General features: G+C 47.3%; 12 protein-coding genes across 12 annotated transcripts; 8 read left to right on the top strand and 4 right to left on the bottom strand.

The window, feature by feature from the left end:
* Positions 1 to 1,180: 1,180 nt before the first annotated feature.
* On the top strand, positions 1,181 to 2,950 carry N7478_004728 (uncharacterized protein; the record flags this gene model as incomplete). The annotated part of the gene is made up of 1 exon (XM_056920942.1): positions 1,181 to 2,950. The coding sequence occupies one exon, from the start codon at positions 1,181 to 1,183 to the stop codon at positions 2,948 to 2,950; it is 1,770 nt and encodes a 589-aa protein (XP_056778979.1).
* A 965-nt stretch (positions 2,951 to 3,915) lies between these two features.
* Positions 3,916 to 6,069, top strand: N7478_004729 (uncharacterized protein; the record flags this gene model as incomplete). Its single annotated transcript, XM_056920943.1, has 1 exon — positions 3,916 to 6,069. One exon carries the CDS (start codon positions 3,916 to 3,918, stop codon positions 6,067 to 6,069), a length of 2,154 nt encoding a protein of 717 aa, XP_056778980.1.
* A 58-nt stretch (positions 6,070 to 6,127) lies between these two features.
* On the top strand, positions 6,128 to 6,604 carry N7478_004730 (uncharacterized protein; the record flags this gene model as incomplete). The annotated part of the gene is made up of 1 exon (XM_056920944.1): positions 6,128 to 6,604. The coding sequence occupies one exon, from the start codon at positions 6,128 to 6,130 to the stop codon at positions 6,602 to 6,604; it is 477 nt and encodes a 158-aa protein (XP_056778981.1).
* Positions 6,605 to 7,841: 1,237 nt separating this feature from the next.
* Positions 7,842 to 9,757, top strand: N7478_004731 (putative serine/threonine protein kinase (Nrc-2); the record flags this gene model as incomplete). Its single annotated transcript, XM_056920945.1, has 2 exons — positions 7,842 to 8,664; positions 8,721 to 9,757. The coding sequence occupies 2 exons, from the start codon at positions 7,842 to 7,844 to the stop codon at positions 9,755 to 9,757; spliced, it is 1,860 nt and encodes a 619-aa protein (XP_056778982.1).
* Positions 9,758 to 10,714: 957 nt separating this feature from the next.
* Positions 10,715 to 11,369, top strand: N7478_004732 (DASH complex subunit DAD3 family protein; the record flags this gene model as incomplete). The annotated part of the gene is made up of 2 exons (XM_056920946.1): positions 10,715 to 10,942; positions 11,115 to 11,369. The coding sequence occupies 2 exons, from the start codon at positions 10,715 to 10,717 to the stop codon at positions 11,367 to 11,369; spliced, it is 483 nt and encodes a 160-aa protein (XP_056778983.1).
* A 323-nt stretch (positions 11,370 to 11,692) lies between these two features.
* Positions 11,693 to 12,976, bottom strand: N7478_004733 (mitochondrial 37S ribosomal protein uS5m; the record flags this gene model as incomplete). Its single annotated transcript, XM_056920947.1, has 2 exons — positions 11,693 to 11,910; positions 11,971 to 12,976. The coding sequence occupies 2 exons, from the start codon at positions 12,974 to 12,976 to the stop codon at positions 11,693 to 11,695; spliced, it is 1,224 nt and encodes a 407-aa protein (XP_056778984.1).
* A 424-nt stretch (positions 12,977 to 13,400) lies between these two features.
* N7478_004734 (tRNA (uracil(54)-C(5))-methyltransferase) lies at positions 13,401 to 15,026 on the top strand (the record flags this gene model as incomplete). The annotated part of the gene is made up of 1 exon (XM_056920948.1): positions 13,401 to 15,026. One exon carries the CDS (start codon positions 13,401 to 13,403, stop codon positions 15,024 to 15,026), a length of 1,626 nt encoding a protein of 541 aa, XP_056778985.1.
* Positions 15,027 to 15,509: 483 nt separating this feature from the next.
* N7478_004735 (actin-related protein 3) lies at positions 15,510 to 17,055 on the bottom strand (the record flags this gene model as incomplete). The annotated part of the gene is made up of 4 exons (XM_056920949.1): positions 15,510 to 16,409; positions 16,498 to 16,856; positions 16,933 to 16,955; positions 17,021 to 17,055. 4 exons carry the CDS (start codon positions 17,053 to 17,055, stop codon positions 15,510 to 15,512), a joined length of 1,317 nt encoding a protein of 438 aa, XP_056778986.1.
* Positions 17,056 to 18,027: 972 nt separating this feature from the next.
* On the top strand, positions 18,028 to 19,660 carry N7478_004736 (threonine aspartase 1; the record flags this gene model as incomplete). Its single annotated transcript, XM_056920950.1, has 5 exons — positions 18,028 to 18,134; positions 18,195 to 18,394; positions 18,448 to 19,323; positions 19,383 to 19,492; positions 19,553 to 19,660. The coding sequence occupies 5 exons, from the start codon at positions 18,028 to 18,030 to the stop codon at positions 19,658 to 19,660; spliced, it is 1,401 nt and encodes a 466-aa protein (XP_056778987.1).
* Positions 19,661 to 20,288: 628 nt separating this feature from the next.
* On the bottom strand, positions 20,289 to 21,497 carry N7478_004737 (TFIIH/NER complex subunit TFB4; the record flags this gene model as incomplete). Its single annotated transcript, XM_056920951.1, has 2 exons — positions 20,289 to 21,370; positions 21,452 to 21,497. 2 exons carry the CDS (start codon positions 21,495 to 21,497, stop codon positions 20,289 to 20,291), a joined length of 1,128 nt encoding a protein of 375 aa, XP_056778988.1.
* A 1,324-nt stretch (positions 21,498 to 22,821) lies between these two features.
* N7478_004738 (uncharacterized protein) lies at positions 22,822 to 23,850 on the top strand (the record flags this gene model as incomplete). The annotated part of the gene is made up of 2 exons (XM_056920952.1): positions 22,822 to 22,936; positions 23,000 to 23,850. 2 exons carry the CDS (start codon positions 22,822 to 22,824, stop codon positions 23,848 to 23,850), a joined length of 966 nt encoding a protein of 321 aa, XP_056778989.1.
* Positions 23,851 to 24,345: 495 nt separating this feature from the next.
* On the bottom strand, positions 24,346 to 25,653 carry N7478_004739 (NADP-dependent oxidoreductase; the record flags this gene model as incomplete). The annotated part of the gene is made up of 5 exons (XM_056920953.1): positions 24,346 to 24,818; positions 24,882 to 25,013; positions 25,082 to 25,249; positions 25,301 to 25,416; positions 25,478 to 25,653. 5 exons carry the CDS (start codon positions 25,651 to 25,653, stop codon positions 24,346 to 24,348), a joined length of 1,065 nt encoding a protein of 354 aa, XP_056778990.1.
* Positions 25,654 to 26,182: the final 529 nt, after the last annotated feature.

Here is a 26,182-nt window from a genome sequence, read left to right on the forward strand (position 1 = left end):
AGGGAGGAGTTGGACTTTGTTAGCCGCAGGGATTTTTTGCCTATGGGTCTAGCTATTGATTGGTCGGATGGCTAGACCGCTAAAATCCGCTCAAACTTTCCTCCATATTATGTAAGCATGGTAATGCTGTCCATTTGCAAGCTAAGAATTGGTTATTTTAAAGTAAAAGGATGCAAATTTATGGATTCACGAGATTCATCCTGGTCGGTCTTGTTTCAACATTATCTGACTCCATATCAGGGCAGACCTTTATATTGCGTCTGTTGCTCGTTCAATTTTGTCGATCAATATTCGACGGCCCAGTGCATCCGGAGTGGGTACACCCCGGATTCTCGGCCGCCCAGGCGTCTTCGATTAATCTTCAACGGCTCTCGATTTTGGATAAGTACCTCCACATTTACATAGGACAGGGATACTTTCCAACAAAACAAACAATATCTGACTCAGAAACATTGTGCCCATTCGACTTCGATCAGCCAGGCAATACCCGGAGCATCCGTTTCCTTGGCATATAAGGCTGGATTTGTGCGCGTCATTGATCTTTCAACCTCTGGTTTCTCCTTGGTCTGTGTGCAACCCTACTACCGCAACTGGATCAATCAACCCTGGGGTATAATTCAAGGTCATCGCAAGCGCCCGAACTGGCCCTTTCGTGCTCATAATTCACTCTAACCAATAACTATGATCAGCATGAGTGGTCTATTCCGTCTACATACTAGTTCTCAGTCAAGCGGTTTATCATTGAATGTCCACTATGATTGGTCTAAGTTCTAATATTTTAGGTCCATGGGCGAGGCGATATCCAACCTAAGTCTTTTCGCTTTTGCAAACCTTGTCAAACTTAATAAATAATACGGTTGATGGGTCCACAGCTGTCATCCAACCCAGACGAGGTTAGGTTCCCTATTGAAACACGAACAATTTCCGAAAGCAGCCGTGGTAGAAAATTTTCCTTGATATCTCCTTGAATCTACAGGGCATGAGCCGGTGTACCTGGGTCTAGCCTATTCATTGTACCATAGCTTGAAAATATCACATAGCTTTGGCAATGGCCCATTTTTATTCCGACCACACCCCCAGATCCCTTCGTACTTGGGAGCTATTCTCTTAGAAGATAGATTGCTCTTGTCCCAATTCGCCCTAATTGACTTTGATCAAGCTAGGTGTCTCGGAAGCAACAATGTTCACCACCCGCCAATACCTCGCTCTCATTTCCTTGCTTCTTCAAGCTCCTCCAATCGCCAATGCCGAATATACCCAGAAAGTATGGAGTGTGTTCGCATATACTATCTACGGAGATAGCACTCCTGATTCGCTTGCGACTAGCGCTCGACCGGGAGGTCTAACTGAATATGGGGCTAGCCAGCTTGTCGATGCCGGGTCTGCAATCCGATACCGCTATGTGTCATCAGCAGGGAGTCTCAACGCAACTGAGTCTGCAATTCAAAACATTGCCCCGTCTATACTCAATTCTAAGGATGTCAAGGTCCTATCAACGACTGATGAAGGCACTATTGGTTCGGCACAGGCATTCATGCTTGGCCTTTACCCACCTTTAGGCCAGGAGAACATGAATACTTCTGACGAAACAGCAAACGGCACCCACTATTCAGCGCCAATGGATGGATATCAGTTCCCAAAAATTGTCACTCTGGGCGAGTCTGATCCGGGGTCATTATTTGTGGCGGGCCAAGCAAGTTGTAACATGTACCAAGTTGCCGTATCGGAATACCAGAATGGGGGAGATGCAGCAGAGATCACCCAGGATACTGAAGTGTTCTACGAAAAGCTCTTGCACGACGTTCTCTCTGGGGTCTATGACGAATCCTCTGCAACCTATACAAATGCTGTTAGCATTGCAGACTATCTGGACTATGAAGCCCTACATAACAGTACAGCACTAGATATGCTTTTCGGTGATGATTTGATTCGAGCGCGAGCGTTAGCCGATCAGTTTACGTATGCTACAAATGGACTGGGTGCTTCACCACTAAGCTCGGACTCCACAGCCGGCTTGACCATTCCAATTGCTGGGCAAACTCTTGCTTCCAGTATCATAGATGCGTTCAACATCAACTTGGAATATGACGGCAATGGGGAGAAAATGACATTGTTATTTGGTGGCCCAGAGCCAGCCGTGGCATTGGCTTCATTGTCAGGCCTCGCCAGCAATCAACAATCGAACTTCTTCTCCCGTCCGGCTCGAGGCGCTTCGCTGATCTTTGAACTGTTCAGCTTTGAAACCGATACAGATGACGACAGCTACCCCGGAAGTGGTGAAATGTACGTGCGATTTCTCTTGCACAACGGCACGGACTCTTCCACCGAATTCATCTCGTATCCGCTCTTTGGGAATAGCCCCAGCAAAACCTATATCCCATGGGTAGATTTCCAAGAGGAAATGAAAACATTCGCCATAGGATCAACCAAAGAGTGGTGTACTCTTTGCAATGCCGATTCCGTCTTTTGCTCGGGGGTCTTGAGCCATGGTCACTCGTCTTCCAAAAAGAAGGGAGTCTCTCCAGCCGTAGCTGGTGTTATTGGAGCCTTTGTTACACTGGCTGTGATTGGGTTGTTAGGCCTAGCAGGATTCCTTGTCTTTTGGTTCCGCAAGCGCCGTGGAGAGCACAAACCGAGCATTGGAGGCTTCAAGGGACCTGGCAAACTTGCTAGCGATACAGATGTTTCTTTCCGTAATCCTATCTGGGGCACTGACAAGACTGCCAGTATGGAACAGGATAATGAGGTTTCCGGAGGGGGAGTGGTTGTTCGCGGCCAGGAACGGCTGGGGAGCTGGGAAATGGGCCAGCAGAACCCAGAAATGGAAAACACTATGGCAGCGACTCAACCAGGACGACTTGCCGAACCATCAACTTTGGAAGATGAGTCTGCTAGTGAATGGCAGCTGCACAGCCGTTTACAGCCTGTCAAAATTCGTGAGAGTGTTTGATGCTCGATAATAGACTCGATCTCATCGTTTTCAAGTTGATTTTTCGAGCACTTGTATTCAAGTTTTATATCTCAAGTCCTACTTTCGACCTGCGATGAGATAATATTTGTTGTCTAGATCTTTATTCTTTTGTTCTTGAGTAATTGAGTCACGCAATGGAGTCTTGAATATTTTCATGGCTACCACCACAGTCACCCCGATGAATAATCCCAGAATCCCACTCCCTGTTAGGAGCGGTGGACTTTGAATACGCGTTTAATATCATATTATATGAGTAATACAATTGATTCTGCTCGTGTACCATTCAATGTTCTTTCTACAAAGAGTTGGATTCTTTAACGGGGGTACTGTAGTAAGTAAGTCCTTCAGTTGTTGCAGGTGCTGTTCACGCTTTCGTTCCGTCACTTCCCAGCTAGACACTGTACTAGAGTCTCCCTTCCTACCCCATCACTCTAGTTCACATTATTCCATCGCCCTTTCCATTCACCATTTATTGAACGAGTCTCAGCAGAATACCAATGTCTAGAGATCAATCTGGATCTTTCACTCTTTCATCAAGTATGCCCTCGATTGAAATCCCTTCGCCATGAGATACACCATCCCAGCTTTGCTAGCTTTGTACCAGGATGCAGACCCAGATTGCAAATGGACAAATTCTGCTAAAAACTGTGAGTACCCGTTGTTCTTTCAGAAATCTCTTTGTCGTTCCTTCAGACCCCAACACCAAATACCCTAAGCCTTCTCTGTTTTATCAGAATACTAGACATGCAGTCGGCCATCAACCTCGGTTATGTGGTCAAACGAGGGTTGAAATGAGAAAAGATCGCAGGTCTTTTGATCGCTCTTTGACAATATATGGGCTTCTCTTTAAGCTCTAGAGTAAATTACACGCGTGAAGCCTGCTGACAAGAGACATAGGCAAACAACACCTTCATCCCCGACTGGGAAAGAGGCTTGTTCATTCGATGGATGCAGCAATACCCTCAAAAAGGTCCAAGTCCACGGTACATGCTTCATCACGACCGAACAAGACTTTGAATTTGAAGACCGCATCACATCGGCCACCGCAGCATGTCAACAAGCCTTCATCCTGTGAGCACTCTGATACAGAGGATCCCGGATTTGCTCAGTTCCTCCAAGATCATTCTTCTCCGCGGCATCAAAGAGTCACTGCTGGGGGTAAAATTGTCCCGATGAAGCCCAATGAGAAAAGATCCCATCCTGGAGAGCTGCCTGCGACCGAGGGACTTGCTCCTCCGCTCGAAATGCCCAATATGGTGCAGTCCCTTTCTCAAATGCGGCAGGTATCTATGCAGCGACAAGCCGAAGAAGTGCTAAATGAGATGTCAGCTCAACTTCATGCATTTCAGCCAAGTCATAATTCTACCCAAACTCCTCTACATCCTCAAGGCGAGCCCTATAGCCTAGCACCGGCAATAAATACTTATGAAACCTTTCCATGCTCCAGACCGATTTTGAACTGCATTCCCGAGGAAGCGCCATTTGGAACGGTTCCCAACGGGCCGCTCTATATGGGCTGTGGTCCTATCCCAGACTTTGGCCAGACCATCTCTCATCAAGCTTCGCAATCATTGCCCATGCAAATGCCACTCCAGCTCATCAGCACATTTTGGCCTGAAACAACATCAACGGTCTTCAATGAGCTATATTCTTATATTTCGCAGTCTGCTCCCCCTGTAGGGGCTATTATGCCAGATATGTACGATGGAGAGGCTGAGGCGCTCATGATCAGCTCGAGCATCACAGCAGCCCTTCAGCAGTCAATCAGTGGGGCTCCAATTGGCCTCTGGAACTGGATGGGCCTTATCACGAATGTAGTCGAACACTCGATGGGCGACATGGAGCGTTTATTCCAGGCTTATTATATTTTGACAGTACACCGTGCGAACATTCAACAGATGATAATCAACACCAGTGTGAACATTGCTTGGACTCAGGTTACGCATCCCTTTCAGCGAGACTATCGTGTGATGTATATCAATATGCGAGACATGGTGGACAGAGCCCTTCAGATTATTGAGTTCCTCATCGAAGACTCGCGGAATGAAGCTGCTAATCAAAATATTGCGGCAAGCGGATCTACGCAAGATTCATGTTATGAAAACAAATTCCATCTTCAAAGTCATGAAAAACGGCAGGAGGAAAACAAGGAGCCGTGCATGAATGGGGGTACCAACGCTATCGCTTCTAGTTCCTCCAGTTTGACTTCAAATGAGGTGGCGCATAGGCTCCGTCGCCCTCGGATGATTGACCCGTACACTCCCAGATTACTCTCTCGAACGAGCCAGCCTAATCAGTTGGATGGCGCATGCTCCGATATGGGGACCCGACATGTGGAGGATGACGAACTTTGGCCCAATGTATATCCTCAGAATGGATGCAAAACCCAACATAACACAATCGCTTCAGTTCCGGAATATCTACACAAATTGCGTGACGATGAGAGTGATAACACCAAGGCTAGTAAAAATCATGTCGACGAGGGTACTTCAGCGCTCGATACACTTTTTCGTCGTGATTGTGACGAGCAGCAAAAGAAGAACGATTCTCATCACAGTGTGGATCGAGATTTGGATAACGCAACTCTTCTGTCTAATATATCCGGCAATTCGCTTCATGTTAGTGATATAAAGTTCACTAATAAAGAACGTGGCAACTTTGAGGACATCCTCACCAGTTCCCGTGAGTCCAGTGTGGAAGTTGAGGCGCAATCAATTCTACATACTGATGTGCAGTCTATCTTTTGGGAACTTAACTTGTCCAAGCACAGTGTTGCCAGTCTGCAGGATCCAGAGCCTTACGGTTCAGAGATTGAGATAGGAGAAGGGAGCTTGGGTGAATCGGCAATTGACATTGATCAAATAGATATTCTGGCTCAAGCGGGTCAGTTGGAATACGAAACGGATACAACAGCGAGAAGTGTGACCTCAGACGACTGGTCAATTTGTGTCAATTCAACGAAGTATCCCACCCATTCCCATAAGTCGAAGCCTACTAGCGATGCCACAACAGTGAGCAGGTCGTCCATCTGCCCTAATCAACTTAAATCCCATGAACGGCTATCCGTGGCCACCACTTTCGATCTCAATAATAGGTAACTTCCAGTTTCCGTGTCCTGTTTTCATGAAGCTAACAAGAGATCTCAGTAACTCCAGCATGCCTTTCGGTTCAGAAGGGAAGAGACCTGACAGTCCTTGCGATAATACGCCCACCAAGAAGAGGGTCAACGATCTAAGGGTTGAAAGAGTCCCCGGGGAGTTTGAAGGACTCGGAAGCTTTTTGATAGGGGATCTACAACTAGTCTGGAAGGCTCAAGAACATATTACATCGGCTCAAGAAGACATTGGCCGATCTATTCGACGTGAAATCCTCAGCGCCTTGCAAAATCGAGTGCATAAAATACTACCTCGGCGAGTCTTAGAACGACAGCGTCTTGAGCAGCAACAGGCCGAGCAATATCGGGCTGGACAGCATTGTCTCCATCTACCTCATCAGACCAGTCCCACTGTACAAATCAGCATTACAAGCGCTTGTGGTAAATTTACCCAGGGATATTCCCCAGATGCAACGGCTATCCTCCATAAATACAGCTCTAGCGACGAAAACAATTCGAATGAGCAGACTTCAGTGTGAAAATTCATATGAATGAACAGAGCGACATAACAACGGATACTAGATGCTAGAGAAGCAACATGACGCTTCGCTGCTTTTTGAACGCTTTCTCTCATTAATAATCTTATTCTCTTCCTTTGCGATCTTTTTTGCGGTGCTGGTCTACTCACCCGACCAGAAAAAGCATGGTACGCTCTTAGACTTTTTTGATGTTCGCTGAAATCGACTTTCATCATGCGCTTTGAGTGTTCAGAATGGCCGACTTAATCATTTGTCCAACTTTTCACAACTTGGGTCATTCTCCAGGCGGCTATTGTTGAAGAGAGGGCTTTTCTTGGTTTCCCTGCTTTTGCTTTTTTTTTTTCTTTCTTTTTTTTCTTTCTTTTTTTTTTCTTTTCCTCATTCCTTTATACTTTTGTTCTTTTCTTTGAAAATCCTTCTCGCCGGCATGAGCTGCCTAATTTGCTTCGTTCAGCTCTCCGGGAGTGATTTTAAGCGGTTCTTGTTATAACGGGGAGGACTTGGGCTTAATAGTTTGATAGGGAACTCCGAATAGATTATCGATAACAGATCACGTGCAGACACTGCCCCTGGCCCAAATATTGACTCGTATTGGTCCCGACTATCGCGATGGCACTGAGCCATAGCCAAATTTGCCACCTGTGTGGGGACTTTTCCTTTCTTTTCCTTGCTTTCGCCATAGGTCTCAGATAGTGAATAGAGATTTACGAGAAAGAAGAGAGAGATACGTAGAGGGAGGGCTGTCTGTGTAGAATCATAAACAATTAATCATGTAGTTTAAAAGGGTTTATTCAGTGTTACTGCTAGTATCTGGAACATTGAAGCATACCCCAACAACCACAAGGTTTATCTTGTCACTCCAGCCAAGAATGCCCCATGACTAATCATAAACTCCGCGTCTCCTTCTCCACCCCCAACCTGGCCTGATCTCCCTCTTTTCTTGTCGGCAATATAACATGCAGCCTCATTAATGAATACTGCTGCTGTGCTCTCTGTCTTGCCATTCTTTTGGGTGGAACACCCTTATATCAAAGGTCCCGTGTGCTAACCCAGCGACCGCTCGTCGATCATTGTCGTATCTTGAATCTGTCTTTACCCGGTGTTTCTTGAACGCACCCCCGCCACCGCTATCCCATCCTCCCTTCCCTCGAGCGCAGCCGTCCCAGTGAGATCGAGTTCTCTTTGTTGCGCCCACGAAGACTGCGAAGTCACTTAGAAAACTATCTTTTTTCCCGCCATGACCCAGCTTTTTGCATCAACTCCCTCGGCAATGAACGAAAAGCGCGGGAATTTTCCCGGTCTCTCCCTTCCTACCCGCAAACACTCCAACGAGTCGGGCCATTTACCATCCAGAATAAAGAACTTCTTCCGCATAAACAGTTCAAGTAGCCATTCTTCATCCCACGGAGGCAGTCCGACCAGCAATGAGCGCGAACGGGAAAACTCCCAAGGGGCAGCCCCGAAGAACGAAAAGTCCAGCGCTTTCCGACAATCTCGTTTCCTGCCAGGTATTGGCCGCAACCGCTCGCACACCGTCGCTAGTGAAGGAAATCCGTTAGACGATGGCGTTTCACCTACCGCCACTGCAAACCCGTATTTCGCTCATCAAGGCCAACCGGCACTGAGGCATCGGAATGATGGGTCTGTGCCTTCCTCGCCACCAGATACCCCCGAGTTGCAGGTCACCGGGGTTTCTGCGGCTGAACAGGCGAATACTACAAATAAGGAGGAATTGGCGCGCAAATTGCGTCGTGTTGCTTCTGCTCCCAATGCTCAGGGACTGTTCAACAGCTCTGGCGATGGCGGGCCTCAGACTGTCGAAATGGATAAAGAACCACTCGTTCAGTCTGCCGTTGTCGGTGATACACTTACAGGTCTTGCTGTACCTACTGCCAGTGGGGATGGCTTCCGTCGCACGTATAGTTCGAACTCGATCAAGGTCCGCAATGTAGAGGTGGGACCTGCCAGTTTCGACAAAATCAAGCTTATCGGCAAAGGTGATGTGGGAAAGGTTTACTTGGTTCGTGAAAAAAAATCGAGTCGTCTTTATGCTATGAAGGGTCAGTTATATGACAAAGGTTGAACTCCGTGGATTCACCGCTAATCCCTTCTTTAGTTCTAAGCAAGAAGGAAATGATTAAGCGCAACAAAATCAAGCGTGCATTGGCTGAGCAGGAAATTCTTGCTACCAGCAACCACCCTTTCATTGTTACCCTTTACCACTCTTTCCAGTCAGAAGATTATTTGTATCTTTGCATGGAGTATTGCAGTGGTGGAGAATTTTTCAGAACTCTGCAAACCCGACCTGGTAAGACTATCAGCGAAGATGCTGCTCGCTTCTATGCCGCGGAGGTCACTGCTGCTTTAGAATACCTACATCTCATGGGCTTTATCTACCGAGATCTCAAGCCGGAAAACATCCTTCTGCACCAGTCCGGTCATATTATGCTTTCAGATTTCGATTTGTCTAAGCAATCGGGACCTGGTGGCGCTCCCACTATGATTCCTGGTCGTACCGGTGGTTCTTCTTCCGCTGCATTGCCTACTATTGACACCAAGTCATGCATTGCTGATTTCCGTACAAACTCCTTCGTTGGAACTGAGGAATACATTGCACCAGAGGTCATCAAGGGATGCGGTCACACCAGTGCTGTTGATTGGTGGACTTTGGGTATCCTGATCTATGAGATGCTTTTTGGAACTACACCTTTCAAGGGAAAGAACCGGAATGCGACATTTGCTAGCATCCTGCGGGATGAGGTGCAATTCCCTGAAAGCACTGGCAATCAGCAGATTTCTAACTTGTGCAAGTCCTTGATTCGTAAATTATTGATCAAGGACGAAACCAAGCGTCTCGGTGCTCGTGCAGGTGCCTCTGATGTTAAGACCCATCCTTTCTTCCGCACAACTCAGTGGGCGCTGATCCGTCACATGAAACCACCTATGATCCCTCACCAGGGTCGAGCTGGTACCGATACTATTAACTTCCGCAATGTCAAGGAAAGTGCCAGTGTGGATATTGGAGGTACGCAAGACGCTGCGAAAATGCCGGGCGTACCGATGGATTCCGGTCTCGCCACTCCTAATGGGGAGTTGAATGATCCTTTCGAGGAGTTCAACAGCGTTACTCTTCATCACGAAGGAGATCATTGATTACGTTTGAATTAAGCAAAGCCCACATTGTACTTTGATTTGATTTTGTCTTTCTCCTGACACATGGGGAGCAGCCACCTGGGCACCGGCTTGCTGACGACCATGATGCATTGACGACCACATTGTTTTACTTCTTATTCTCCCTTTTCGTTTATTATTGCAAAGCTTCGGGTGTACGGAGTGTTTCAGGGCCTTCTAGATCAATCTTCCTCTGCTTTCTTTCCTGCTTTTCTCTTCGGCTATTTCTCTCTTCGCATATTTGCATTTCTCATGATCATTAAAGGCCTTGAACCACTCTTGGTTATTATTATGTTTCTTTTCCACTTGCGAACCATACACCTGGTTAACCATTCCTTGTGTCACAGTACTTGTGTTTGAGCTGCGGTATACATCAATCTACTTTCTCTACGATGCAGCGGGCGGCGTTATAGGCTTCAACTTCTTCGGTGCTCGTGACACTATTCGGATCTGAACTTTATCTATTCTTGTTGTTGTTTTTTCTCGCGCTTTGGCTCGATTTGTTTACTCTGGTCCGAAATATAGTGCGGATCTCCATTTAGGAAGCTCCGGTCTTTGTTGGCTTTTTGCATCTTGTTTTCACTTAGGAGCGAAGCCACTATATCCCAAGTTCAGTGCCTTTGCCGATTGCTAAAAAATACGTTCATATTTTCTGCGAGTCATATCTATATACGTTTCAGTTTTGAAGCTCTGGACCTGATCCATTTCAACTATTTTTTTTATTATACTCGTAAAACAAAATATCTAGATGTGTTCCTATGCATCCCAGTGACTGGTCTTCGTAGTCTTGAATAGTACTGGGTGTGGAACATATCCGCCCGAGCCAAACCCATGGATCCTCATTACAACAAACTGCGCTTTAACCCGTTTGTTTAAATTTCCCTCCTTCAAGCTATATTCCACCACAGCAGACACATCAGTCGCAGCACCTCCCTAAAAATGTCTGCCTTCGCATCCCCAGACGATGCTGATACACACGACTACTCCTATGCCTCCCCCGACCCCACGACTACCACCCCTCCTATGCCGCAAGAAATGACCCCCCGCGAAACATCACACGGCGCCAGCCGTGCCAATCCACTTCTGGGAGATGACAATCCCCTCGTCTCAGAGCTAGAGCAGGAAGTACTAGACGAGTACTCTCGCTTACTACGAAACGTGAACCAGGTATGTCAAGACGAGGGAAGTCCTGACAAGCTTCCGCTCCCACCGTACCGCGTCATGCACTTGTCGGGCTTTCTCCAAATCCATCTTCAGTATACCCAAATTTGGCTTATGGACTAGTAATCTACATCATCAAACCTTGTAGCAAGCCTTGACTGACATTTACCTCGTTCAGCTTTCCGAGAAGATCTCTGACCTCGCCGGTTCCCCCGCCTCAATGACATTAGATGGCCTCCGACTGCTAGAACGAAAGACTGCGACCGTGTGCACGTTGCTTAAGGCTAGTGTTTACAGTATTGTCTTGCAGCAACAAATCTACAATGAGAGTGAGGAACAGCAGCAGCAGCAACCGCAGAATGACGGGGAGACACAATTCGAGGATCAGGATTATCATGGCGGGGGCTATGAGGGGGATACGACATTCCAGTGATTTTCGAGGCTTATGGCGTCGGTGATATCTTTTTTATTTGCATACATATATACCCTGGTTGTGATTATCTTTCTCGTTCATTGGCTTAAAGTACAATATGCATCGCACAGATCTATAAAAGTTGACTGAGAATTTATAATGGAGTCCAATTGTAATAGTGTAGATGGATATTGAAGCTGATAATATAGGTTGACTGGAGTCCAGGCACATTGAATACATCCTTTCCTTTTAATGACCAAACTAGTACAAGTACATGCAATAAAAGACACGGAGAAGAGAAATGATAACACATTATATACACGTCAAGGATATTCTTTCTTGCCCTAGACTCTGCCTGCATAGTACACCTTGCGCACATCGACCATCTTGCGGTTACGGGCTCGAGCAACCTCCTCAGGGTCACGTTGGCTCATAAGCGCGTCATACGCGGCCTTGACAGCGTTCATCTTGTTTCTCGATCGGTTGACTCGGGCAGAGATATCATGAATACCGGCCGCACGACACATCTCATAAATCAGGGATTGGGCACGGAGACCGAAACCTAGGGGTATTGTAAGCTACACTGAAAAAAATGTGGAATCAATTGCGCATTAAAACATACCTGGAGGGCGGTGCATCAATTCCAACTCTACAGCTCCAACCTTAGCCTTGACATCACCAAAGATGGTGCGGTTCTCGTATCGGGGAATTGGTTGCATGTTGCGAATCGCACGGTACTGCGACTGGATCTTTGCATCGGTAGGTTCCTCGGACTTAGCCTCACCAATTCCAAGCAGACCATTGCCATTTCCAGCGATGGATAAACGGTAAGCACGGCGCACCTTACCAAGACGAGTCTGGTTCACAACGCTGTGCATAACAAGAGTCTTGATTCGGAACTCGTTAATTTGGCTAGCAGTGTATCCTGTAGCCAGGAGAAGGCTCTTCAAAGCATCTGTCAACTCCTCAGCAGCAACTGAACGCTCCTTTTCACCTCTCTCTGAGGCGGTAAGCTGCTCCTCCACACGGGGCTCGTCAACGGTCTCTCCAGGTCCAAAAAGATCAGGAACCATAGAGCTGTTCGGGTTCAACTCGTTCTCTTCCTTGCCGTGTGTCAATCGCAGAGAGTTGGCGAATCGCATATAATCAAGACCAGTAGCGTTATCGGGCATCTCGGCGAAAAAGCGACCAAAGTCCTCCACGAAATCGTCGTCGTTTCTAAGTTTGAAGTTGTAGTCTGTGTTTGACTCGGGGGCTCGCACGTGGTGGTCAATGCCGGGCTCGACAACGGAGAAATCATCCAGATATTTGAATTTCAATGGGTCATCGCGGGGACGGAACTGTTCGGCCATATCCTTGGGATCAATGGATGCTTCACCGGCCTCGATGGCCTTAATCTGAGCCTCGGAGTACTCCTTCGCAAGGGCCTCCTTCTCCTCCTTTGTGTAGGATTGGAAGTTTTCGGGGGTTGTAGAGGTTGAAGGAGCTTTAATATTGGGGAATTTCGATTTCCGGTTCGATAGAATCGCAGGAGTCGAGTGGAATTGGCGACGAGCAACTCGCGTGCCTGGCGCGGCAGCACGGGAGAAGCTGCACAGCAGACATTTTGCCGGCCGTGCAAGACTCATTGTGAAAGGACGGATTGATTGTCACCAGCCAGCTATATGCCAGCTATGAACACAAAGGGAAAGCAGGAAAGGAGACGCCGACGACGGGGAGAAAACAATTGACGATGGGCAGTTTGGAGTGAGTTCGGGATGGAATTTCTTGCTCGGTGGGCGGTCAGCCACTGACCAATCAGCAGGCTTGTAGATGCGTTTCTAATGAATTTCCAGAATTTCGAGTCTCCAACTCTCCGCGATTCTTTTTTTTCTCTCTTTTTTTTTCTCTAAAAATCTTGAGTCTTATCTCTAGTACATGTTTCTGTTGAGGAATTCGCTTTGGCGTCAAACTTCTCGCCAATTTTTCTCGATTCGCCCGTCTGTACAAGTTGCCACACATACCAATATATCATATCGCAAAAAAGCGCATGCGCCTACCCACGCCGCAAGAATGCCGAACCAACCAAAGAAACATTTTGATGGAAAGAGGCGCAAGAAGGTGAAGAACGACCGTACCAAGGCCAATGGATTCGACGAAGTGCTGCAGGCCGATATCGATCGACTTATCAAGCAAAATCGCCCTGAACAAACCGAGCAGGAGGTCGAGAATGGTTCCCCTCCTCCGCCTTCCCTCCCAGAGACCTTTACCGAGATCGACGTGACGATATCCGAAATTTCTTCTACCGGTGATGGTCTTGCGCTTTCAGAGAACAAAGATCATGTCTTCATGGTTCCATTCACAGTTCCGGGAGACAAGGTCCGAGTCAAAGTTATCCGCCACTTTGAACAGCTCTCATATAGTATGACCGATTTCCTCAGTGTCATTGAACCTGGACCCAAGCGAAACGATGCGCTCATTGGTTGCAAATACTTCTCAAAATGTTCGGGCTGTCAATTGCAGATGATGTCCTACGATGACCAGCTGGATCACAAACGTCGCATTGTCGAGAAAGCTTACGACAACTTCTCCGGTCTCATTCCTGAACTTGTACCGGCTATTGGAGAGACATTCGCATCGCCCATGCAATACGGATACCGAACAAAACTTACACCGCATTTCGCTCAAGGTGGCGGTAAGAAGAAGCACGGAGACGACCAGGAGCCACAGGAAGTCAAAGTCCCGCCTATCGGCTTTACATACAAAAATCGCCGAGCTGATTTGGATATCGAAGACTGCCCACTGGGAACTGATATTGTAAGAAGTGGATTGAAGAGTGAACGAAAGCGTGTGGCTGAAAACATCCGCTCCTACAAGAAGGGCGCGACACTTCTTATGCGAGAATCCACTAGTCGGGTTCCTAAAGACGCGTCCACGACCAACTCCACTACTAATGGAACTAACGGATTAGTCTCGACCCCAGGTGCAGACACTGGTGATGTGATTCGCATTGAGCGTGAGAACTATATCGAAGAAAAGCGCTGCATCACGGACAACAACGCTACATCCGTGGAGTTCGTCGATGACTATGTCTTCAGCAACAAGGCCGGTGCCTTCTTCCAAAACAACAACTCAATTCTCTCGGGATTCACAGAATTCATTCGCTCTCAAGCTCTCCCCACCGGCAACGACAAGGACCCGCGCCCCATCAAATACCTGCTTGATGCCTATTCTGGCTCCGGTCTCTTCACCATCACACTTTCACCTATTTTCAAGTCTAGTCTCGGTGTTGATGTTGCTGGTGACTCTATCACATCGGCCCGTGAGAACGCTCGCGCCAACAACCTCCCCAGCACAGGGTTCGCCGCGGCGGACGCAGCTGTCTTGTTCAAGGATGTTCCATACCCCGCTGATCAGACTTTGCTCGTTATTGATCCTCCTCGCAAGGGCTGTTCAGAGGATTTCCTCCAGCAACTCCTCTCTTTCAAGCCTCGTCGTGTTGTCTATGTGAGCTGCAACGTTCACACTCAAGCCCGCGATGTTGCTGTTATGGTGCAGGGTGATGAATCGAAGAATGTTCGCTATGAGATTGAAAGTGTCCGTGGCTTTGATTTCTTCCCTCAGACTGGACATGTTGAGGGTGTCGCTATCTTGAACAGAGCCGAGTTTCCCTCGAAGGAGAGCGAGCCTGCAAATTAGGCATGGGATTGAGTGATAATAATACGCTATAATTAATTCCTTGCTATTTGGAGGATCAGAAAATGATTTGATTAGAGATCTGAAGGATGTCTAATGATTTGGAGATTTTGGCGCGTGATACTGGAATGCATATTGACGGCGTTGATGGATATAGACTTGGAAATACCAGATAAGAAAAGCAAGGGACGAAGTTGAAATTTTGCATTGTTTTTCTTTAATACGCTTCTGAATAGCTATCAAAATTAAAGCAGTCACGAACAAATAAGACCCCCCTCTATCTACTCGGGAACCAGATGTAGCATGCTGAGGACCCAGCGCCATGCCGCCCGCTTTGAATCAAAAGGAGGAGACGTGAAAGGGGAAGGAGGAAGTCGTCAAGAGAACAGAACAGATGGGAGAGAACTAAGGACTATGAACAAAGCGTGTCCAGCTACACCGGCTGATAGGGGACATGATAAAATAGAAGACAGCCACACAGCGAGCTTATGAGCTTCCAGGCCCACCGAGCAGAGCGAATCTTCGCACAATGCTGGGACCAATCTCATCGTACTCAGCCTTGGTGTGGCAGTAGCTTCGGAACTCAGGCGTCTGACCCAGCAAACTGCCTCCGAACCAGGGACCGTGCCGCTGGCGCTTGTGTGTAACCACTGCAACATCCAGACCACCAGAGCGGGCACCGCCACTGCGAGCCTCAGATGCACGGATACGAGCATCGACGAGGTGGCGGATATCACGCTGTAGACGGCGACCAAAGTCCTTGTACAGAGTGGAACCACCAGACAGGACAATGTTCTTATAGAGACCCCTTCGGACATCAATGGGCGAGGATTGAATGACGCCATCGACGACGGTGGGGAGCGGAGTCAGGAAGTCGGATGAGTAGATTTCGGGGTTGAAGAAGATCTCTGGGGCGAGGAAGCGCTCATATCCAACATCGATGGAAATACTGCGGCCATTGGGCGAGTTGACGGTGTGTTTGAGGAAGCGATCGGGCTCGCGATCATAACGCGCAAATTCCTTGACAATATCCGGGCTCACGTAACAGAACTCCTCCTTCACCTTCTCAGCGGTCTTCAGACTGCTGTCAGGCTCGCCTCGGTCACGCAGCAAGCTTTGGACGAAATATGTAATGTCTCGACCGGCGATAGGGATACTTTTAATTGAGGATCCAATGACGTAGCCCTCGGCCACGGGGATAACATGGGTGACACCATCACCGGAGTCGATAACTGTTCCCGTCAGGGATCGGTCGGTCACCTTGGAGGAGGTCCATGAGGCAGCGAGGGCAAGCACGGCTTGAACGGCGATGTAGAGGCCGGCGCAGTTGAATGATTCGAACATAATCTCGGCGGTGTTTTCACGGTTCTCTGGTGGGTTGAGAGGCTATAAAATACATTTGTTGGTGAGTATGTACTCCACATTTGACGTAGGCCCATAGGGGAAGAGCCAGAAGGGTGCGTATTGGGCTTACAGGTTCGGTGAGAAGGAAATGATGGTCCTCGGGTTCGACGCGAAGGTACTTGAAGATCGAGTTTGACCAGAACCTTTCCATATAGTCCCAATTCTCGACCTGTCCATGTCGAATGGGGTAGTTCACACCGTATCCCGGACCATTGCCAGCGGCTAGAGCCTCGTCACCAATGAAGAAATCCAGGTCTTCAGTACCACGTTTCGCAGACAGGTTAGAGCTAGCTCCGCCTCCGCCGCCTAGGAAGGATGGCTTGTTCGCAACTGCAGGCCGCGCACCCGAGCTCCCAGCGCTGCCAGCACCGGCCTTGGTTGCAATTGCTGTGGGGAAAACGAAAGAAGGCGCATCGTTACCGGCAAATCCTAAGCAACAACGAGCATAGCGTTAGTTATATGACTCTAGTGCTTGCCGAGGGAATGTTTAGAGGCAAACACGTACCAAGTTTGGAGTAACCAGTACCGCTGAGGGGCGAGGAGGCTGGGTCAGCATTGACAGGTCAATTCTCGGGAAAGTTTAGATGACTTACTTGTCCATGACAACGGCTGGAGTTTGAGAGGCCATGGCGGATGAGTAGGATCAAGGCCCGCAGTTAAGTCCGCCGAGTATAATGGGGGGGGGGAAAGATGAAGTCAACCGTGGCGGAGCTTCCAGGCAGACAAGGCGGGGAGAGGATGCTGACATAATTTGGGGGTCGACATCATGTGCTATTTTTGACCTACATTTTTTGATAATTTTATTTGTTCAAGCGACTCAATCGTTCTATAGCTTTGCTGATTTGTCGTTGTTTAATTCAATTGTGAATTTTAAGGTAATTTCACCTAAAGAGAACCCTTCGTGCAACATGAGATGAAAAGCAAAGAGAAGCTTGAAAGGAAACAATGGAAGCAATATCTCACTCTAGGAAAGTGTAAAGCGGGCCCGCATGATATCAAACTAAAGCCGCAAAGGAGTCCTGCACTCTATGAGCACAACCGACCAGGTGGAAATCCTACATTCGTTGTTATATCCTCACGACTCTTTATATAACGATTCTTATCCTACGACACTCTTTGATTATTCTTAATAGCAGTTTGGAATTGCATACAGCTATCTGGCATCGAGGAACGCCCGGCTCACTTTGAGACTGTGGTAAACAAACAAAAGAGTAGGCTGACACGGTGAACTGCGCTCGCGACACCTAACCCCCACAACTTGAATATTTCAAGATTTCCAGGGCCTCACGACTTCATTCAGTGCACTCATCAGAAAAGAAGTACTTCTCTCCGCCACCTCTGTCGTCCTCAGACACCCAGCAAAACATTGCTTTCGCTCATCTAGCCAGGCAAAAAGAAAACCGGCGATCCTTCAACATTTTTCTCATTCGACTTCCTTTTGCTCACCCACTGTTGACGAGATATTGGATTGCCTCTCAGGCCCTTTCCGAATCCGCTGGCACTGGACAACAACAAAAGAAGCAATTCGTACGTGTCTTGGGCCCGTAACTGGACATTTGGGTCTCCGGTGCCAAACAACAGTCAACACAAGCCCAGAAACATGGGTAAATCGAAGCGAATGGATGATCTCTGCGCCGTCTTTGTCCACGCTGGAGCCGGGTATCATAGCCGCGAAAACGAAAAGAAGCATCTTCAAGTGTGTCAACTGTATGTGATTCTTACTCATTCCGGATCGCAAATAACTGGGGATTATTGACATGTCAACAGTGCAGTAGAAGCTGGAATGACGCTTCTTCGCCAGGGTGGAACTGCCGTTGAAGCCGTGGAAATAGCTATTACGGTTCTCGAGGATGCACCCATCACCAATGCAGGGTACGGTAGCAACCTCACGGAAAAAGGCATCGCCGAGTGTGACGCTTCTATTGTTGACCACTATGGCCGCAGCGGGGCAGCTGGTGCTGTTCCCAGTAAGTTCTTAGCATGAACTCATGCGTGGAATCAGAGCTAACCTTTTCAATAGGTGTCAAAAATCCAATTCATTTAGCCCGACGAATTTATGACCAGGCATATCGAGCCCCCGGAATGTCACGCGTGCCTCCGAACTTTCTTTGCGGAGAAGGTGCTACAGAATTTGCATGGAACAACAATATCCTTGTGCTGCCGAACGATGCAATGATTGCCCCCCAGGCACGATCACGCTGGAGAAACTGGACCAATGAAATCGCCAACTATGAACGGACGCATCCGCGCTCAGAGGAAGAAATCCGAGCCGACTTTTTTCGTCAGCCACATAACCTCTCGTATGCTGCGATTCCTGGTATCAGGGAGAGAATAGAGGCCGCTCGTAACATTCTACCCGAACCAAAGGCACCGGCACCCCAGCCGGTGAATGAGGAGAATTTCGATGGGCTTGACCCTAAAATTCAATCGGAACCTCCATTCGACGTGCCACCATCCAACGGTGAAATGAGTTGGACTGATCCTCAGGTAGAAACCTCTAAACGGGCCCCAGACTTCCATGCTTTTGGAGAGGATACTCAAGCCGACGATGAAGATTGCATTACAGACACTGTTGGAGCCATAGCCGTGGACAAATGGGGAAATATTGCGGCTGGATCCTCGTCTGGTGGAATCGGCATGAAACATCGTGGTCGTATTGGCCCGGCCGCACTTATCGGTATTGGCACTCATGTCTTCCCTGTTGATCCAACTGATACGGATGGAACGGCGGTTGCGGTCGTGACATCAGGCACGGGCGAGCATATTGCCTCAACATTCGCCGCAAGTAAATGTGCAGAGCGTCTTTACTACAATCAGAGGATGGGAGCCGGAGGCATTTATGAGCAGGTCACTGAAGAGGAGGCCATTGCTGCCATGCTTCAGAATGAATTCAGTGGTATGTATTCTTGCCAGCTCGGTTCATTAAAGGATTACAATATACTAATCATACACCAGGCCATCCCGCAGTTTTGAACAGTGAAATTGCTGGCTCCATTGGGCTCATGGCTGTCAAAAAAACAAAGGATGGAATTGGGCTCTTTTTCGCACACAACACTGAGTCATTTGTAAGTTCAGGGTTTTTACTTCACTTTGATGCAAACGGATTCGCTGATCAAACATCGCAGGCACTCGCTTCTCTTTCGAGTTGTGATACTGTCGCCCAATGTGTGATGTCTCGAAACCCGAAAAGAGCCCCTGTTGCACAGGGAGGATTGATGATTCGGCCCACGTAGTAGGTATCACCTTCTACTTTGCGTCCCATAGCACATGGCTCTTTTGATCATTACTAACAAAACGAATTATTCAGCTCATTTCGTGGACCAGATGACAGGAGGAAACGGGTCATGACCTGAAACGTGAACACGAGTGTTTTGATGCGTTCGCGATGACTTCGGATTTGGCTTTAAATTTCTTAGATTCCCTAGATTCTCCTTGATTGTTCATGATTCCCCAACTATCTCGACTTTTCATTTCATTTCTCTATTGCGTGTTTCGTCCGACGCGAGTTTGGAATTCAATTTTGCACACTTTCCCAACCCTCACATCCTGGCCCAGAGCCACTGATTGTGACCAGGGCGTCCTTTGCCTCCTTTAAATGATACTCGTGCGTGCGTGCGTGCGTGAAAGTCGATCAGCAGAATGGCGTTGCCATGTTTCCGCGGCTAATTCCTGCATGTACCTTCTTTGACTCCCTATGGTGTCAGAACTGTTTGAAAGCAATCGCGGTTCAAATATTCTTGGATGGTATTCAGTTTCACGAGAAATCTAAAATAGAAGCCCCAAATCTCGATTCCAGCAAGGGTTTGAGCTTCCAATAGGATGTTTTTGAATCAAGCATAATAAGGGGGAACAGGTATAAGATCAAGGCCCAGGCGTAGGAGTAGACAAAGGCGTCCCAGCCGCCGAGGCTCCATTAACTCGCTTCTTCTTTTTCTTCTTCCGGGGAAGAAGTGCTGGTTTAACACCGTAATCTCCTGGATCTAAAGAAGTTCCACATGTCAAGCAAATATTACCAGGCGGAGGCTCACAGAATATACTCAAGCAAATTGAGCATACGAATCCAACATCCACAACTCGCCGGTGACAAAAGCATGCTGCGCGGAAATCCACATCCACTCGCGTAGGAAGCACAAGGTGTCGGCGAGATCGTTGATCTGGTAAAAACGCCATCATTAAGTACTGTAGTAATCCTCTCGGCTCGGAAAGCGCCATATACACGCCCTTAGTGGCATCACAGGCCTGTTGCAGAAACACCGCATCGCCACTGAGCTTGCATACATCGATAGGGATATGCAGACGCTGACACGCGAATATGCTATTCATCATGGGGATATACTGGTGTGCCGAGTCGCCGGATCCACTAACTGATACAATTAGGATACGACTCTGTAACCGCTCGTCATTGTCGTCGGCGGCGTATCTGTTTGAAGGTGCTGTTCCTGACCCTGTCCCTCCTTCACCAGATGTGTCCTTTAGTTCTGCACCGCCGTGCTCCTCGGCCCAGGCGATTGTTCGTCGGTTGATATTGCTGAGAGCTAGAGTCAATGCGCCCGCTAGCATGGTTGAGACGTTTCCGCGGAGATCGTCGCTACTTGTAGAATCTAACAGATCTTTCAGATTGCGATTCACTTGCTCTTCGACAAGGCGGAAGGGTCGGTATTTGTTTGTCTGCGTTGCTTGTGTTCCGCCATTGGGAGCGTTCATCGAGATGTCACCGTCACGATCGGCAGACTCCTTGTAGCTGGAGAGTGGGTAGAGCCATGCGGCTTTTTGGCTGTGGGATGCGACCACGGCGACCTCGTTCGCGTAGTTGCAGGCTAGGTGGGCATTGATGAAGACGAGGAGGTTTGCGACGGCTTTGGAGAGTGGGAGGGAGTCTTCAAGGGCTGCCCATGCGTGTGGATTTGTGTCGAGGATTATGGTGAGGAGGGAGGGAGCGAGATCTATGGAATGAGGAGTCTGGGTTTAGTTTTTGCTTTTGTAACTTGAATATGTTTACTTGGATGCGAAGAGGTGGGACAAACCGGTAGCTCCTAGCTCGTAATGCTCGGATGCATCGACGGTATTCATGGTGTCGGAGCTTTCAGAGCGGGTTTATGTTCATGGTCAGGCAGCCGAGACCGATGATAAGCTCGATGACAACCTCGGCTTTGCCGGGCTTTTCAGATCGAGATTTAGTTCAGAGTAGTAGTAACTTGATGATGATCAAGTCGGAGAACAAAGACGAAAGCTCCGTCGATAAGAGTCACGAGGTGATAGCAGGGATCTGATGTGGTTCTGAGACATGATTGGCTGCCGATTTACTTTGCTTCAAAATGTTCTACGTACCTGAATCCAAGCAGATTTTTAGCATAGACTCTACAAGTTTACCGGGATTTGCTGGGTTTCTTGACTCAATTTCAACGCCCGTTGAAATGCTGGTTATTGTCAAAGAGTTGATTGTGCAGATATATGGTAGTAGATCATGATGCGATAGAGGTACTAGTAGTGTCATGGTATGGCTGATATATGTACTACTACTCTTTCAACTGAAATTGATAGGCAGTAGATATGCTTGAACGACGGTAAAGCTAAAGAAGACTCTACTACAGAGATTATTCTTACAATGATGTACGAAAAACTCGGGAATAGAACCTTGGAAGAACCCGAGCCGTCGATCTTCCATTATTCCGAGTCGGACAGGCAGTTAGGAAAATATCAAATTTTAAGATGTGATGACTTTTGAATACCGCCTCTGGCCCCAGGATTGAATAACCTCCGAAATAATATTCACAAAGTGGAATTGCTTCTCGGACTAGCCCATGTGTTATGGCACTACAACGCACTAAGGCCCACAGCGGCTGGGTGGGAACTCGGAGACTATTCAATTTTGTGGCCAAAGGAGCTATGTATGGTCAATTAAATTGACTAGGCATGATCCTATGAAAAAGAATAGCCCCGGGGCCGCGTAAATGCACCGTAGCCTAGCTAGCTGGCAAAGGGAGAAGGGAGAAGGAGAAAGGGGTAAAAAGAGCAGAAAAGAAGACCAAAAAAAGAGGGAAAAAAAGAAGGAAAAATTTCAATGGACTAGAGTTAAGAAGATAAGAAAAGTGCATTCGCATCTATGGTTAACATGATGTAAAACGATCCAATTCTTTTCATACTGGTTCGAATCCTGTTCCAAAATCCAGCGATCTTCATAAGAAAACTTGCCGAGGTCTGTAGGTACGTAATAGATAAGGTTAAGCTTTATGCACAACCGCTACCTACAACTGTGGATTATTACCGGTGGCAACTTGAACAGTCGGATGGTTTATTCCACCGTGCTCTTCCATAAGTAATTTAAAAGTTTCATTTAGCAATCAACTCATCAGAAACTTGAAATCAATCAACCCCGCCATTTAATATATCTATTATGGCGTCTTTCGTCGCAGCCTTCGTCAATCCCTGCAACTTTATCGGTGGAGTTAGCTTCAACCCCGAAAAGGATATTCAGGATTTATCAGGCAAAACAATTCTGATAACTGGTGGTATGTGACTAGAAATTCACCGATTATTCAATTTATATTAGAACAATTGTTAATATTTAACAGGAAACACGGGCCTGGGCAAAGAGACAATTCTCCAATTAGCCAAACATAACCCGAAGAAGATTTTTCTCGGTGCCCGTACCGAGTCCAAAGCGACAGAAGCAATTGAATCGATCAAATCATCCATCTCACAAGACGTCGACATTTCTTTTATTCCCCTGGATTTGACATCAACAGAATCAATCAAAAAGGGCGCAGATTCATTCAACGCTCAATCCGAGCGTCTAGACATCCTTATCCTAAATGCAGGCGTCATGTCCCTCCCACCAGGAGAAACAGATCTAGGCCACGAAATCCAGCTCGGAACAAACCACACAGGACACTTTCTCTTAACAAAACTTGTACTTTCAAAACTTCTTGAAACAGCCAAGGAACCCGACTCTGATGTTCGGGTTGTCACCCTCGCTTCAGTGGGTCACAATCTTGCACCGAACTTCAACACCATGCTTGATCAGCATAAACTCAAGAATGTTAATACGAATGCTCGGTATGGAGCGTCAAAGGCCGCAAATATTCTTTTCGCTGCTGAGCTTGCTCGGCGGTATCCGTCTCTTACGTCTGTTTCGGTGCACCCGGGGATTATCTTGACGGGTCTATATGATTCAATTGGGCAGCGGACACCGTTGTCTTCTTTGGGATTTATGCCGTTGCAGCTTTTTGGATCTTCTGTTGCTCAGGGTGCTTATAATTCTCTTTGGGCTGCTGTTGGCGCGGAGAAGAATGCTCTTGTTAATGGGGCGTACTATGTGCCTGTTGGGAACTGCAAACGGGATAATAAATATGCGACGAGTGAGGATATGGGGAAGCGATTATGGGATTGGACTGAAGATGAGTTGAAGAAAGCGAACCTGTGAGATGGGATATTGTTTGGATATACTTGAACATGGTGTTTTGTACAGTATCCTGAAATTTTAAGCGGAGAAAATTACTACTTCAGTATGGTGAGAATTCCTTGATGAGCAACCTTTAATGTTACTTGCTTGCGTAGCGAAGTGGTTAACGCGTCCAGGTAAATTTCGCCGCCAAACCATCTTTTGCGACAATGCTGACAAATTAAATAGCTTATGTTTGATTTCCTTAACCGGAACATTCATGCCTCTGGGATGTCGGGAGTTCGATCCTCCCCGTGAGCAATCCTTTTTTTTTTCTGTCTAACTCGTCAAACACCAAGCATTAGAATGACGTTAGTCATGTCAACTACGAGATTTTACATTTTCAAAGTCTCAAGAACCATCCTACTCGGTACATAATAAAATTGAATTAAGCACTTATTTCGCCCATGAAAATAAAATTACAAAAAGCCTCCATGCACAACAGTTTCTCCCTAAAGGCAACATTAAGAAGTGCCCTCACTCAGAAACCTTGATAACGAACTTCCCAAGACCACCAGCCCCATCAAAAATAACCTGACAACCCTTCCGCACAGCATCCAAGTCACGAAGCTCAGCAGTACTCCCCACAACAGTCTTCACTTTTCCCTCTTCAACATATGACCTCAATTCGTCCAAACAAGTCCCACTCGATTCCAGAATCATATACTCATACCGAACCCCATAGCGACTTGCTCTGAAATTGCGCACAGAATCCATCAGATTCAAGACAATTCGAACAGGTATCGGGATAGTGGGTTTGTTGTCCATTCTCATCAATGATGAATTCTGCATTACCTCTGCTGAAGGTGTGGTGGAGACTGATACGATGTGGCCTGATTTGGGCTTCATGAGACAGAGATACTGCATTGCAAGACCGACCGTGTCAAAAAGGAAATCCACGGAGCCTTTTTCGATAACATCTCTTGGGTCGGATTTTGTGTAGTCGATAACTGGGTTAATTGTTAGTAACTAATAATTTTTGCGATTGAATGATGAAAGGTGGATCGTCTTACTTTCATCAACTGTGCCTTCGCCTAGAAGCTCCTTGATTTTGGGGACTTTGGCTGTTGAGACCGTGGTGATTATTTTGCCTGCATGGAATACATGTTTTGCGAGTTGACAAGCAAAGAGACCAGTTCCACTTACTGGAATCTTGTTAGCAAAATATCCCAAGCACCGATAGAAGATCATATCAGATCAGATCAGTTCTTACATCCAGCAGGTACGAACACAGTCTTTCCGGTGAGATCGCCGTATTTGCTGAGGGCCTGAATAGCAGTCATGCCCGCTAAAGGAATCGAGGCTGCTTCTTCGAAAGATAGCGCAGGGGGCTTCAGCCCAATCTGATCTTCAGCACATTTCACAAATTCGCTGCATGATCCTACTACAAGTTAGTATTGAGGGATTTGATTGTTCCGAGCTTCATGCGTACCTCGATTAATCTCAGGTAACCTGATATAGACTGCATCTCCGACCTGAAATTTGGTAACGTCTTCCCCAGTCTCGGCAATTACGCCAGAAACATCGTAGCCAATTTTGAACGGAAAGCTATGTTTGTTATGTCAGTAATGGAGTAGAGTGTAGAAGAAGAAAGTTCAATGAGACACACCTGTCTTTCACCACTGCTTTGAGGTCTCCGCTTGCCCTCTTGACATCGATAGGATTGATACTCGCGGCATGAACCTTGACGATAACTTCATTTGCACTGCTGATTTCTGGCTTGGGGAGCTCGGAAAGCTGGTATCCTGATGGTTTTGAATAGGATGGAATGTTGAGGGATAACATGGCGACTATGCTTTTGGCCCACGATCCAGTAACGGTAGAGGTGAGAAGATGTCTACTTGATTCTAGTGGTAGAAAAACCCTTCAAGATGTGTGAGCCGAGGTTGATTGATAAAAACGCTCGAAGCATCTACTCTAGTCGGTCGAATTCATTTGACGATACGGATAGTAGCATAGGAAATATGGAGGAATTCATTGCCGGACGAGTATAGGGGTTGTTATTGGTGAATAAATATGGGCCCCTTTTGCCGGCGGAGCAACAATCATGCCGAATATCAAGGGTCCGCCTATGTATAGCGTCTTAGTGGGGGCAACAGGAGAGCGTGGGATTATGATTATTTTTGCATGAACCATTGGGGATATGAAGGATTCGCCCTTTAATGGGTTGTCAGGATTTTGAAGTGCAACAAGTGTTACATCGATTCGTAGACTATCTTATTGGCTTGCCAAGTGGCAGTAGGGGATAAAACTAGTAGTTCAGGTTGCGGGTAGCGGATAAAGTACTTGGCGATTTCAAGTTAGGCTTCCAAGG

This window comes from Penicillium angulare (assembly GCF_028827245.1).
Source record: "Penicillium angulare strain IBT 27051 chromosome Unknown utg000004l_segment0_segment0, whole genome shotgun sequence".
Taxonomy (NCBI): Eukaryota; Fungi; Ascomycota; class Eurotiomycetes; order Eurotiales; family Aspergillaceae; genus Penicillium; species Penicillium angulare.